The following is a 14,621-nucleotide window of genomic DNA, read 5'->3' on the forward strand; positions in this document are numbered from 1 at the left end:
AGCAGGTGGAAGTGAACTACCAGCCGCTATCCCTCTCTGGGATATTCTGTATGTGTATGGCGGAAGGGGGCCTTTCCTTTTCTTCCGCATGGTTTCGATCCTGACTCCTGAACAGTCGACAATAGAACTTTCAGCTTAGGACGTGCTTAGGACCAGGGCTGCGGAGTCGGAGTCGGAGTCGGAGTCGGAGTCGGTCGGAGTCGACAGTTGTGACCGGAGTCGGAGTCGGAGTCGGAGTCGATTTTAGAAACCCGAGCCGGAGTCGGAGTCGGAGTCACCGAAAATCTGTCGACTCCGCAGCCCTGCTAGGTCTGCGGAGTCGGAGTCGGGAGTTGGAGTCGGTCGGAGTCGACAATTCTGCCCGGAGTCGGAGTCGGAGTCGGAGCTGGTTTTTGAAAGCCGGAGTCGGAGTCGGAGTCGGAGTCGCCGAAAATCCATCGACTCCGCAGCCCTGCTTAGGACTTCCAGTGAAATGAAATGGCAAAAGTGTCGTCACATTCACATCGCCGGCCACGTCGTTTATGGATTGGTGGATATGGATCGTGAATTATCACTTATGGTACATAATGATCAGTTTCATTCATTATTTTATCGTTGACCTTCAACGGTAGGCTGCGTGATCGAACGGACCAAAGGCCTCAACTCCGAAATAGAAACTTGAGAACATCGCACCTCCTTTATGTATTGCCAGTTGTAGGCGTATATATTTCATTATTTCAGAAATCCGGCGACGATTGCCATTCGGTACCTACTAATTGCAAATGCCATGATATGCAACAAAGCATCCGTATCTCTGAACAACATTTATTCTTGTAACTTCAACCATGCGTAGAATGATAGAAAACATATTTGATGAGTATTTTGCGAAATTGCAACAGCATTATGAAGTTACGTACTTTAATTCAGATTCGGAAAGCTTGTGGACCCTTCCGATCAGATGTGAGTGATGAGGTGACTGATAATAACATGACATAATCCCATCCATAGTTCACGGTAACAGTTTCAAACGACAAATGACATTCAACATTCCATTAGCCACAGTTATTAAACACGGATAAAGAATAGCTGTTTTAGTTAGCGCTCGTCACTCGCTCGGCCTCTCTCAGTCGCTGGCGCAGAGTTGGCAGACTGGGTGCATACGGCCCTGGTCTGAGCCAGCAACCCGGACCGCTGTAACAGCGGCCTGGATCAATGTATTGCATTTAGTGAAAGTTTGATACGCCTCGCTACGCAGAACGACGCGGATCTAGCCAACATTCCGCAGCGTTTGGCGGCGACGGCAGGCCATTTTGGTGGTGACTGGCCGGTGCAGGGTTCTTTTATCGGGTCAGCGATGGACACTCCTCGCTGCCAACCGGCACAACGATCCGAGAACGGTAGTTTGACGCATACCACACTTACACTGCGCGACCGCCGTCCGGTACGTGGCCTTTGCCAATGGCGTACCGTCACCGTCTCGGCCACATACTGCGACAGGTCGGACCACCATCACCCCATCTCACAACAGAACATACACACACTTTCAACCGGTCCGCTGACAAACATTTGGGAGCCGTTACTGGCACACCTGTAGTCTGGTCCGGTGGTCCGGTTCGTGGTCCTTCCCGTGGTCCGATCCCGTTCCCAACACACCCGCGGTCCACCTCTCTTCTAACACACAGTCATGGTCCGTTTCACCCGTTGTAACAGTCCCCGTTCACCTGAGGTCCGGCCGTCTCCCGGCCGGTATATGAGTCCGCCCCTCTCAGCACGGCGGCCGGCGCGTCATACAAAACTCTGCCGGTGGCTGCAGCGTGTAAAGGTGATCCGATCACCGACCAGCGAGGGCGGCGGCGGCGGCGTGGGCGGCGGCGGCGGCTCCGGCGGCTCGGCCGCCCCCGCCACCAGCCGCGACCGCGGCAGCTCGACGCTGTCGATTGCCGTCTGCAATCGCTTCTGAGGAGGGCGGCACATATAAATGGTCACTGAAGTCACAGATGGTTACAAACGGTGGCACCGAAGTCATGTAGGTTCTAGGAGGTCACGGAGTACAAAAGGTCATAGAGGTCGCAAATGGTCAGAGGTCATAGAGGCCAGAGATCACAAATGTTCTTCGATATCAAAGGTCATACGAGTTTACGGGTCAAAAGCTGATCACTGATCAAAGAAACACAAACTTCTAAAAGGTCACATAAATCACAGACGGAAACCGCCGATGAGACTGCGACACACAACAGACAGACAGACAGACAGACAGACAGGATGTTCGCGAAAACGTGACAGTGGCATGATTTCAATTTTCTCACAGAAGATGTGAGAGGATGTAGGTTATGATGTAAGAAGCTGGAAAGGAGAAAAGAGTGGACCATAAAGAAGAGCAAGTGACATACACGCAAGCATGCATCAAAATGTCAGGTCCCTTATCATGGTGATTGGCGATGCTCAAAACTTTTAGCTCACATTTATTCACTCTGTGACAGCTCTGTCCGGCAGGCGGTACTCAATTTTGCAGCGGCGGCGTAATTTAATTTTACACTTCCTACGAAGCCCCGATGGTGAGACTGAGACCACTGTTCAATACTGCGCGAAGTGGCACGTGCGTGCCGGGGGTGCACTGACCCTGTAGTATGGAGACGCCACGTCCGTGTCAGGCAGACAGGAGCCGACCAGAGAGGCGGTCAGCGGCCGGCCGGTCACCTCCCGATCTGCGGAGAGACAGCTTCGGTCAGTTGGTGGTGACATGCAGATGAGATACGACAGCATTGTATAGGGAACACGACAAAAGCTTACCATCTGTCCAATGTCCATCTAATGGTAGCTAAATACACTATTTTACTACTCTGTGTCCTGTGATGTGGTAAAAAAGGAAAATTACACGGCTTCACCAGCGTTGATTGTGTGAGGGGAGAAATGTTTGTGAGTCATGACGTTTGAAGCTATTCCTCAACCACCGGTAATGATAACTTCTCTGGGCTGAAAAAGCAGTCTGAAGCCTGCCACCCGCGTCATCATTAGTTTGCTAAACCGCGCCCATTTACGACCGTTGTTCGTTAACGTGAGCCAAATGGATCGTTAAATTAGTCCGTTAATTCATGTCAGTCTACGGCAATGCATTGGTCCATCTAAATTACGCCAGTGTGCTACACGGTCCGTGAAACCAAGCATGTCTAGAGCATTGTCTAATTATTCGAGGTCACAGTGTTCGTGCTGAGGACAAATCACGGGTCCGACTGTCTATTTCTGTGGATGAACGATGGATCCCATCATGTCTTGCAAACCGTCCGTCAGCTGCCCTGCCAGTGGACGAACGGTTAGTCCCAGTGTCCTGTTTCGTGAACAGACCGTGAAATCCCGTTGTCCTGTCACATAAACCGACTGTGGAATTTCGTTGTTCTGTCTGTGTACGGACTGGAATGCCGTTGTCCTGTCCCACTAACTGACTGTGGGATCCAGCCGTCCTATCTGTTAGCGGGAGGCAGGTTCCCTGTCCTGTCTGTGAGCGAACAGGCCCGGTGTTCGCCCGCCCGCCGCCGCGGGTCGACACGGCGGCCCGACTCGATGCCGGCGGTCACACGGCCGCTGAATCGATACACACTGCTCTCTGGGGCAGCCGGTGAGCTCCGAGCGGCGGCGGCCAATCTCTGACACCAGCTGAGCTCCCGTCCGGCGGCCGGCCGCGCCGCGCCGCCGCTCGCCGCTCAGGAGCTCCCCTGGGACACCGGTGTGGCGGCAGTCCCCCGCGGGGAGCGCCGACTGACCGCCAGCACAGACCACCGACAGACAGACGGACAGACGAGCTGAGCTCTATATCCGGCCGACGACGACACTCATCGCCAGATGTCATTTAAATGCGAGCTGCAGCGGTCCGAGCCGCCGCTGGCTGAGACGACATTTGAATACGACAAGACAAATTTGCGTTCAAATCATGGCTCTTGCGATTTGATGTGAGACGTGAAAAGTCAAGGCGTCAGCAGCGCGAACTGACGATGTAGACAAATGGATCTAGGCTCTTGCTTCTTGCTAGTTGATAAAGCACTTGGCTGGTAATGTAGTGGAAGCAATTTTGAGGATGTGATAACGAGGACTGTTTGTCCGGCGTAGTCGTACATAATAAGTCAACCGATGACTGGAAAGAGCGGCTACAGGACGGTCGTCTCGCCTAATCCAAAAACATTACCAACTGGTGAGCTGGTGAGCTCTATGTGTGAATAGCTGACCAGGTAAGGATGCATCGCAGCTTACTAGAGATGTCAATCGGATACCAACTTTTTGGTATGCCGATACCAAACCGATACCAACTTGGTATTTGGTATTTCAATCGTCATGTGTTTGGTATTTTGTTGGTATCATAAGCCCTCACTAATATATAAGAGGCTAAGAAATCGGTAAAAAGTTGGTATTTCCCTCAGTTTCCCAAGTTGGTTTGGTTTCGGTATCTTCCCGTGGTATTGGTTGGTATTTGGTTTGGTATCGGTATTCCGATTTTCCGTAATTGACCACTACAGCTTACCATGCTTAGCGTCACATGTAAGCAAGGCAGTTTTTCGATAACAAGAAGTCGTAAGTAATAACTAAAAGAAAACTGAGGTATGTAGGTTGAGTCTGAAATGAGTTCGACAATGCCCATTGGTGATCGGTTTAGACACATCGCTGCCAAGACCTCCAAGACAGGCTGTCGGGGAACCACTGACGGCTGTCGACTCGCTGTCGCGCTGTCACAATGTTAGGGCGCCCGCGCGCAGCTGGCAAAGCACTGTCCAAACAATGCGTCCGCAGCCGGCACCGATGCTCCCGCAGCTGATCTGTCCGTGCTCCCGCAGCCGATCTGTCCGTGCGCCCGCAGCCGGTCTGTCAAGGCGCCTCCGCTTATCGACTGGCCACCGGAAGTCAGTGGCCAATTTTTCCGTCTGACAGCGGCTCAGATTGGCTGGAAATCCGCGGGGACCGCCAGCGGTGCGCTTGGGCGGAGACACGGCGGCCAGAGCGCTAGGGACTACCTCGCAGAAATCTAGGTCTGTCAAAGTGTCAGTCCATTCACGGCGACGCACTGCGCAACAGCGAGACCGGACGCAGCGAGACAGCAGTCACAGCGAGTCGCCGGTCAGCGACACACCGGTCACAGCGATACACTGGTCATAAACGATCAGCGACACACCACGCCGGGCACAACCAAACAGCAGTCACAGCGACACATCACTCAACGACACATTCGGTCATTGAGGCTGGCAGCCCATTCATAGCGCAAAAGCGGCCAGTGGGTAATTCCACCACATTGAGCGCATACCTGTCATACCCAAGACGGCGATAAGCTGTTGAAGCGGAAGACCACAGTAACACCCTAGTCGCCAAAGTAGCGACAGCTGACTGACCTGCCGGGACGATGTCCGGTCCGACGGTAATATGCTGGTGACTCTCGGTAGGTTTGTCGGGCGGCGTGGTGACGGGGGCGGCGGCGTGACGCCGGCCGCTGGCCGCTCTTCTCCTCACGGTGACCAGCGCGCCAGCGAGCAGCAGGAGAAGAAGAAGGGTGGCCAGTATTGAGCCCGAGAGGAGAGCCGCCACCGGAGCGGCCGCCGGAGCCACGCTGAAGGCTGCACAGACACACAGATGTATAACGTCAGATGCTGCCGAGTTCGGTTCGGGCACAGACAGACACTAAGTACTGAAATATATCGTCAGACACTGACAGACACTGACATACACCCTCAGAAGCCATGTGTTCATATGACCAAAGCTGTGGCAATTTAAGGTAACTAAACTTTAGTCCGTACTGTCCCAGTCAGTCCTGTTCATACCCTTCTCTTCTAACCCAGATTGATACGATTGATACTATAAAACCAGTACCGGCCGTCACCCACCCGTGCACGACCACTGACCCCTGTCCCACCGCGCGTACAACCTCAGAGCCTGCGTTGCCGCTCTGGGCCAATTTCCTCATCTGGGTGGCCCGGTGAGCGGCAGAAAATATCAGGCTGCTCCGAGCTTTTACGGTGTCGATAACTCGGCCATAACCCGGCCGAGGGTCGTCTGGCAGCGCGACGGGGCGTCGTATACGGACATGCAATGGGAAGATCGGGACGTCGGCCGCGACCCCCGTCACCGGTCGCCATTGTCTCCCCCTCCCCAGCCCGACAGTTGGATCTATCCTAGACTCTGACGTTCCGACTCACCCACAAATACTTCCGACGCATGCCTTTCGTCACAATCCAGGACGTTATTCTATAGGTTATAACTTTGTTATTGCTTTGTCTATTGCAATCATTCAGACTAAAAGGACCATTTAAGGGTCACAAAATAATAACATAAGGGGAAATATGAGACGTGAGAACCAACAAGACCATCAATTGACGCACCCCGCGGCTCAGCCCGTCCCGAGGGACCACCCATCGAGCTGGGGGTCAACTGCTACTCCCAGAGAATTTGTCCCAACGGACTTCCTTCACCTGTTACCGATAATCGTGCAGCTCAAAGCACGAGAGAAAATGTCCGAGGGAGCGAAATAATCATGAATATTAAAGACGGATGTGTCACAAAGCACCCAACCTGTCTCATCGTCCCGCTCTCCCTGACACTCATCCTCTCTACTATCAAGCCCCCACGGTCGTTGTCCCTGAAGACTCTGACTCCCTCCGTGTCAACTCACCGACTCTGTCTGCCGTCAGCTCCAGTGTGGGCACCTGCAGTCGGGTAACCCGACCGCGGCCCTTGCCGTTTACGGCGTACAGCTCGGCGGTGAAGTTGGTGCCGGCAGACAGCTCCGTCACACGGAAGTACGGCGTGCTCGAGCTGACGTTCCGGACCAGCTGTGGAGACAGAGGGACCACTTCACATCAGCTCCTGACTTAGCTGTCGTGTCACCAGTCTCTACTGCGCCAACATCAGCGTCTCTGATATCACCAGTCGGCAGTAAGCAGTTTCTGATGATGGTCGCCAGCAGCGGCAGCCTTAGCAGCAGTATTGTGAGGGTACGTTGGAAACGAGATTTCAGGCTTAGCAATATCCGCAAATGAAGCTCTGCTTTCCATTCAGGGCATTGATGAGTTCGCATAATTGTTCGCCTGAGCTGAAGAATTGCTGAGAGGTATACGGCCCACTCGTCATTTCTAAAATTGCCTAAGAACCAGGACACCGAACAATGGGGAGAAGGTGTTCGGCCCACTTCCCTGTTCTGGTCCTGCAGAGGACCAGGAGACTTATACAGCGTAGGTACTTATACAGTGTGTGAAGAGATGCTGTCCGACCCACCTGTCTGTCCTGATCCTGCCAGACGACCAGCGCGAACCTCTGCTGAAGTCCGCCGTCGGAGCCCTCCTGGCAGCCGATCTCGAACGAGGTGACCGTCTGGTTGTGCACCTCACACTGACGCAGCCGCTCCGGCAGGCCTGGACAGCGGGCGATACAACACGTAATTAATAACGACAGTGGCCTGATGGCAATAGAGGGTGGGCGGTATTCACAGCTAGATAAAAGAAAACATCTTTGAGTTTAAAACCGTCTAAACGGGTGTTTCTGGTAGTCACAAGCCGGCACTGTTAGCCTCTTAGCAACAGATAATCTTGCAATGTTATGCTTTGTCTTTAGAACTAGCGAAAGAGCATGCCATTTGATGGAAATGAGACTTGAAAGGCTATAAAGACCGAGAGCACAATGAAATTAAGGGATATAAACGGCATGGCCTAAAAATAGTGCGTGTCGGCCATGCCAAGATTCTTACGCCAAGATTCTCACAGATATGCCACAAAGGGCGCCCGGCATGAGTCAACCACAATGGATCGAATGCCGCACTCAGTTCACAAGGTGAGGAAATAATGGAGAAACAATTTGACAGCGGACGACTTAACAGCACTAGAGTAAACCGAGATTGACACAAGTTGAATTTCGATACAGACACTTTGTTAGGCATGAAAGGCTCGAAAAGTTGTCTTGTTGTAAGTTGGGTAACTACCACTGTGCCTCATCTCAAGTTCAGCGCCACTTTGAAACCTTTTACAAATCAACCGTCAAACGTCTGAAGAAAGAACATTTCTACTCTGCGGAACGAGTCCGACAAGTGTTCTGCTGGGAAGTGTGGTATTTAAAGGGACTTAAGAAACTTCGCAATGATCTACTTGGCATTCATTGGAAAGATTTACAGACAACCGAACTATGCAAGACGTCGATTTCACCATTAGAAAGAAGCTTTTATGCCTGAAGCGCGCGAGAGCTCGCCATTGAACTTCGCATTATTTTTCACGGACAATAGGATAAAGTGACTGGTTGTGTTATTTGGAGCATTTCACATAGACATCTTTGGCGAGCCACGCCAGCACATTCCTTGTCGCACAATAGGCATGCATTTACGATGAATCAGGAAGTGTTTTCGATGTTTGGCCTAAGAGACACTGACTGGCTGGGAGCATCTGGAAGAGACACGGTCGTCTCTGCAGTCCGACGGCGTTGCTGCTGGTGCACCCGATCACTGCATACTCTGGCGACCCCAGGGTGAACCGGAGTACGCTGCTGCCACCCGAGCTGGTGTACCTGTCACACGCAGATGGACACAATCAAATGCAGTCGCATCACTTTTTTAACGTGAAACTATTTTTTCTTAATTAGCAAGCGAGTGATGCCTTTAACCTACATCTTTCACCAGCCGTTAATACCGAACGATGTTATTGCCGTTTTTACCTATCTTGACGCACTGATTGGAGGTCATCTCAAGCAAATTTTCCATAATAAAATGTTATAATTCACTGTACATTAACTTCAAAACCGGTCCGCTGTTACGCCCAGGTTTCTGCTACCCATCTGCTGGGCCTGGATGTCCCTGTTGCCAACCTGGTCTAGCCTAACTATATGGCTCTTATAACGCACCTGCTCGGCTCTATGGTCTCTCTGGCGGCGGTGGAGCGGTTGATGAACCACTTGAAGCGCAGTTTGAGAGGCTGGGCTGTGACCTGGCAGGTGATTTCCACCTGACGGCCAGGGAGGAAGTAGATCCGCCTACTGGGACGCTGGCAGCGCGGCGCGTCTGTCGACGTGACACACGGCAGGTCAGAGGTAGTCAGATGGGTAGACACTTGTCTACCCATCTTTCGCGCTCAACTGGTCCCTCTTCGGTGTTTCAAGGCCAATAAAGTTGCATAGGTAAAGTTTTGTTTAAACTTTAAACAAAGTTTTGTTTACATAAACCTAATACAAGTAGAAGTTCACATGAAAATGCACCAGTTACCGTTGGTAATTGCTTTAATAGCGCTCTTAACATCTTCATTCATCTCATCGGCATTCCACAAACCACTCGGCTAATCGTGACATATCCGTATCGTGATTCGCTCTATACTCACAGAGCACGCGCAGTCGGACGGGTGCGCTGCGCGCGCTGCCCTCAGCGTTGGTCGCCTCACAGCTGTACTCCCCCGATTGGTCCATGGAGACATTGGGCAGTACCAGACTGCGCTCGTGCACGATGACGCCGCCGTCCCTCTGACCCGGCTGGAGACGGCGATCCTGCAGGGAGCGGTCACAGGGTATCAGGACCGGCGGTGATACGAGATCGACCACAGCTTACCAAAACTGGGGTAGTAGACTAGTACACACATACTACAGTGATACGGGACTGGTCTCGGTCAATATGGCATAAATACTACACTGATACGAGACTTATCACTGTATCACAGAGTGTAAGTACCAGGACATTAGTGCTGCAGTGATACGGGACCGACCAGGGTCACCAGGACATTATCACTACAGTGAATACGGCCTATGGGGCCAGTCAGCGGTCACCAGGGTATCAATATTTCCTACAGTGATACGGGACTGGTCAGACGGTCACCAGGGTATTGGCATACCGGTAATGTCGGACAGCGAATCGTATCGACCCAGCACCGAGCCGGCCGACCGGAGATGTCACCGCGCTGTGCCCTCGCTGTTACCCCAGCTATGGGCTACGGCTATCGACAGCGCCGTGGACACAGTGAATAAAAGACGACTACATATAAATACTTCAAATAGTGCACTTCATTTGCTAGCACGGTTGGGAGGGAGGACTAAGACTTAGACCAAAAACAAGGAAGACTGACCAGGAAGAGAGTAAACAAGCAACGCTACATCATCCGTCTCTGATACATACGAGGATAAGTTGCCTGGTTATATAAACTCTGGTGTTTTCCGCATAAAGAATATGCTTGATTCAACCACATTTTCACCCTGTCGGGACATTATTTGGAATGACACTGGTGTCAATTTCTATCCCATGATTGACGGCCAAACTTAGTAAAACATTACAGCATGTGGTGTGCTGCTGTCAGCTATCGTAAAGAACCACTTGGCTGGTACCAGTACAGGTGGCTGTTGGGTAGCAATGTCCCCCTTGCCGCCGGGAAGGTGCAGTGTTCCTCGCGGGTGCCGGGGTTTTACAGTTCCATGCAGTTCATTGGCAGAGTCTCGAGCCGTTGCCAGGATGGTTATAGTGTCCCGTGCGGTTACCGGGATGGTTACGAGCATAGTGTCCCCCGCGGTTGCCGAGATGTTGAGTCCCTCACTGTTGCCGGAATACAGTGTGCCGAGCAATTGTCGCGCTGAGCAGTTGTCGGAATTTAGCAGCGCTCTGCCGACTCGTACAGGTGCTCCCGTCTCGCTCTGCGAGTGCTGCGCCCAGTGGCGCCGTAACAAATGGCGCATTGATTGGCGGCTGGGACCGAGCGGAGGGAGGCGGTATCGGAGGCAAGCATCGCTGCGCAGTCGGCAGTCGGCCCGCCGGCACTGGCAGGCCGATCGGGGAGATCACTGCAGCGCCACAGGTGCCGGGCGAGCCGGGAGAGACGCCGTGCCGGCGGACAGGGGTGGATCTGACCACTACACCGGGCACCCAGTATACTATCAGATTTACTATGTACTGCTCCCATCCATGGCACAAATATCGTTATAAAACTTTACAATGCAAGCATGCATGGGAGCGGGGAACGTTTACCTTTAGTGCTGTCCTTATCTCAAAAAAGGAATAAATCACGGGCATTATCAATTGGTCACAAAGCTAGGTAAGCTACAGGTATACGGTGATATTGCATGCCTGCTTCTAGCAACACCGGCAAGAATAGTTTCAACAGACGCATCCGGCCGGTTACACATCATCCAATATCTTGTATGAGTGAATACCCCTTACCCGTCAACGCTCAATGCGCTGCCCTGAATAGGAGAAACCTAACCCCCAGTTATGGTCGTTAGGCTAGTTATGGGAGAAACCTGATGCGCTGCTCTGAACGGGAAAGCACAAAGTCGGCTCCGCTGCAATGCTATCTGACTACACAGTGCAGTTACGTAAGCCTCATTACCGTCACTGTCACCGACATTCGCGGGGGCTTTACATTGTGCACTCATATGGGACGGCAAGTGCTGATTAGTCCGGCCTGAGCTTAGTTCGTCTGTTCTTCAACATGACCACTCACACCGCATTACGGCAGGACACATTCCAGAGCCGTTTATAGGATTCGGAAAGAAGAGAGAACCGATGCGCCTTGAACCGGACCTTCATAATCGCGCCGGTCATCTCATCAGAGAAATCCTTTTCCATCTTTCCTCGGGAGAATGGAAAACGAGGCACGTTCATACCCAAATCAATTATCCATGCGACATTCGTTCCTCCGTACCAAATTGATATGTACCGCTGCCGAGAACGCTGCGGGTGACGGATAGTGTCAGTTCCCGGCTGCCAATGCCATTCTTTCCCTCGGCCAACTTATCGTCCGCGAGACGGCACGGCCCGTTCCCTGCAGACGGCATGTTTATCGGCCATTGGCTAACGCCTAGACAGATGTTACCACCATCAGTCACCCAATGCGAGGCCACTATCGCCTCACTTGGCTGCATTGGGAACAACTGATATGCGCTGAGGCATGGTTCCGACCCACACAAAAGATTCTGTCTCCGGTTCCGGCGAGCGGGATCGCTCAGTCACTCGGCTTTTTCTGTCATCAGTCAGTGTGTGTGTATCGGGCCGCCCTCACACTCTGTTGCCATTGAGCGGACCATTTCGGCAGTCAGTCTATCCGCTATCCATCCAGGCTATGCATATCCGACTTACACGTAACCAGTCGAACGTAACGTAACGTAACAGAACGGAACGGAACGGTCTAAGTCACCCATCAGCGGCAGGAGAACGAAATAAAAAACAACTAATCTCCAACTCATCCAGCTGCTGCAGTCTTCAGCCAGCGCGTTCTTATCCCTTATCACTCTCCCGTGTTTCACACTGCAGCAGTCGCCTCAACCAGGGCCCAGGCAAGGGCAGCATATACTCCTCCCGGGTGACTGTGTACATGGCGAGGTGTTGTGTCTCACCGTGACGTGCCGGTCTCACGGGACACGGGCTCAGCTGCAGCATTACACCGCCTGGTGCTCGACCCAGGCAAATGCCTCCGCTATCTCATCCTACGGCCCGGAACTAATCTATATAAGACCGAAATGACCTAGATCAGCAAAATAATTAAATATCCACACTGTGCAAAACACTGGAACCGGTCGTCGTAGTCAAGCTGTAGTGTCGAAGCCATACCTCCTACATACTTACTTCCCTTCTTTATGTGATTATAAAGTTACAGTGTCTCACGACTCACAATGAGGCTTACGTCAATACACGTAACGTAATCACTTCCACCCATTCAGCCAGTTGGACGAAACATAACACTAAAAAGACGTAAAAACCGAGCTCCAGCAGTACACACGGGAAATAATATACCCAATTAGCAACGTAATTGCCTTTGCCAGCCGCCACTGACGTTCTCCATCAAACGATTTGAGCCAATCTTATCAGCGGGACAGGAAGGTGCGGAGCATAATTCGGCTGTCATCAGCATAGCATCCAGGGACGTAATGTATAAACTACAAACGGGCGGAAATAATAACCAACGTATTAATAACCCAGTTAACATGCTTCCGCGATAGCAATCCATTCGCCGCACTCTGTATGCCATCTGGCTATATTTATTTATATAGTATAATTATTCACGCACGAATGGCTTTAATCATTACTAACGAATTCCACATCCATGCGGAATGCAGTTAATATCGAAGTGTCTCAGTCATTTGGTAAAATGGACTAGCTCTGGGACTTTTAGCACGTCTGTTACCCCAGTGAAACTGACGATCGACTACATACGCGCGCGGGCCGACATTCACCGAATAGCTCTATTGAATTGGTCCGGTGTGCCGGTGGGAAGAATGTTAGCGCTGCTCCAATAGCCAGCGACAGGCGGCCGAGCTAGGTGGTTAGTGATGTCAATTCAGGAAATTGGGGAACCCAAACTAAACCAAACAGCAACTTAACTATGGAAATAATTAAACCGAGCTAGCTAGAGAAATGGTGAGTGAGTGTGAGGCCAATGCATCGAATTCAGAACACCTCATATAGACGAAGGAGGATTTATAAAAAGAGCAATATAAAAACTTGGGCTCTAATAGCCAAATAGCTAACAATTTGATATCGGTGTGGCATAAGAATGTCAACAATTTGGTGTGCGATTGACATACAATACAAATCACTGCTTCCCCGTGGACATTTTCACTCAGAATTCACCCAAAGTTGCGTCAGGTAGCCGAGCTGACCTTCTCATCAGTCACGGAACGTTAGCAGCCCTCACGCCATGTGCCCCTCCGCTATAGGTCACAAGCTGCAGGGTCACCGAATGAACGGTCAGCGTGCGGGCCCCTGATTGCCAGCGCATCCTCAATGGGACCCATCATGGTCGGTTCCAGGCGCTTCGTAACATGCAACCACATTTCACTGACGTATGGTGAGACTTAAAATCAGCAAATCAGTCGAAAATCACGAAACCGTTTGGAACGGAATAAGGGGAACAGTCGATGTGAAAAAGGGGAATTTTGTGAACAATGGTGTCGCCGCTCTCCTGATTCAGCACACTAAATTCTAAAAGTGAAATTCACGAACCATATTCGTGTAACTGTATATTTATTATAGAAGGGCACTGGGGCCTGGGCGTTATAGCATGCACTCGGGCGGGACTTTGGCGTCCCGGCATTTGCTTACTTGATGGAACCAGCTGATGTGCCCCGGAGATGGGTTAGCCTCGACGTCACACTCGAAGTAGACGTCATTGCCCTCCTTGATGACATTTGGGTCGAGACTGCGGCCGAGCTGCAGTGAGACCACTGGCGCGTCTGGAACACGGCAACCTGGGTCAGCGGGCTTCGAGATGGCGGGCAGCACGGTGGCCTAGATCAGTGCGCTAAAGGATCCGAGTGGGACGGAAGGGGGCTTGTTTAGGGGGCTCCAAGGGGCCGATGCTGTGAGGGGGCAGGTGACACAATGAACGATGTTAGGGACTCACAGGGATGCTAGTGTCACACTGAGCGGCGTCAGCGGCTCCGAGGGGTGACGACAGAGTAGCTGACAGCCTCGGACCTCCACCGCCGACCATCCATCACCGAGGCTACACCGGCTACCGGCCGCAGTTTTTGTGTCTGGTCGGAGCGGACCGTGAATGCAGCGGGCCCGGTCCTAACGACAAGACCCGGACAGTGTTTCTATGATCTGGTCGGCAGCCGCCGGTCCCCATTATCCCATTGATCCCATAGGAGGTCCCGTAGGAGTATGTTGCAGCTCACCCACGCTATCTCGGTAGAATTGAGTGCAGAAACCCGGCACTATC

At 52.0% G+C, this 14,621-nt stretch overlaps 1 protein-coding gene across 1 annotated transcript in view; it reads right to left on the reverse strand.

Moving 5' to 3' along the window:
• Positions 1 to 2,458: 2,458 nt before the first annotated feature.
• LOC122370555 (hemicentin-2-like) overlaps positions 2,459 to 14,621 on the reverse strand; it is a 31,315-nt gene continuing 19,152 nt past the window's right edge. Inside the window, exons 7-14 of the mRNA XM_043346234.1 lie at positions 14,000 to 14,130; positions 9,303 to 9,465; positions 8,833 to 8,989; positions 8,366 to 8,499; positions 7,225 to 7,361; positions 6,623 to 6,782; positions 5,349 to 5,570; positions 2,459 to 2,684 (exon numbers count right to left, since the gene is read on the reverse strand). Of these exons, the coding sequence (XP_043202169.1) occupies positions 2,554 to 2,684; positions 5,349 to 5,570; positions 6,623 to 6,782; positions 7,225 to 7,361; positions 8,366 to 8,499; positions 8,833 to 8,989; positions 9,303 to 9,465; positions 14,000 to 14,130 (1,235 nt within the window). The 3' untranslated portion in view covers positions 2,459 to 2,553. The remainder of the gene's footprint in view (positions 2,685 to 5,348; positions 5,571 to 6,622; positions 6,783 to 7,224; positions 7,362 to 8,365; positions 8,500 to 8,832; positions 8,990 to 9,302; positions 9,466 to 13,999; positions 14,131 to 14,621) is intronic.

Source organism: Amphibalanus amphitrite, unplaced genomic scaffold (assembly GCF_019059575.1).
Source record: "Amphibalanus amphitrite isolate SeventyFive unplaced genomic scaffold, NRLGWU_Aamphi_draft 001144F_arrow, whole genome shotgun sequence".
Lineage (NCBI taxonomy): Eukaryota > Metazoa > Arthropoda > Thecostraca > Balanomorpha > Balanidae > Amphibalanus > Amphibalanus amphitrite.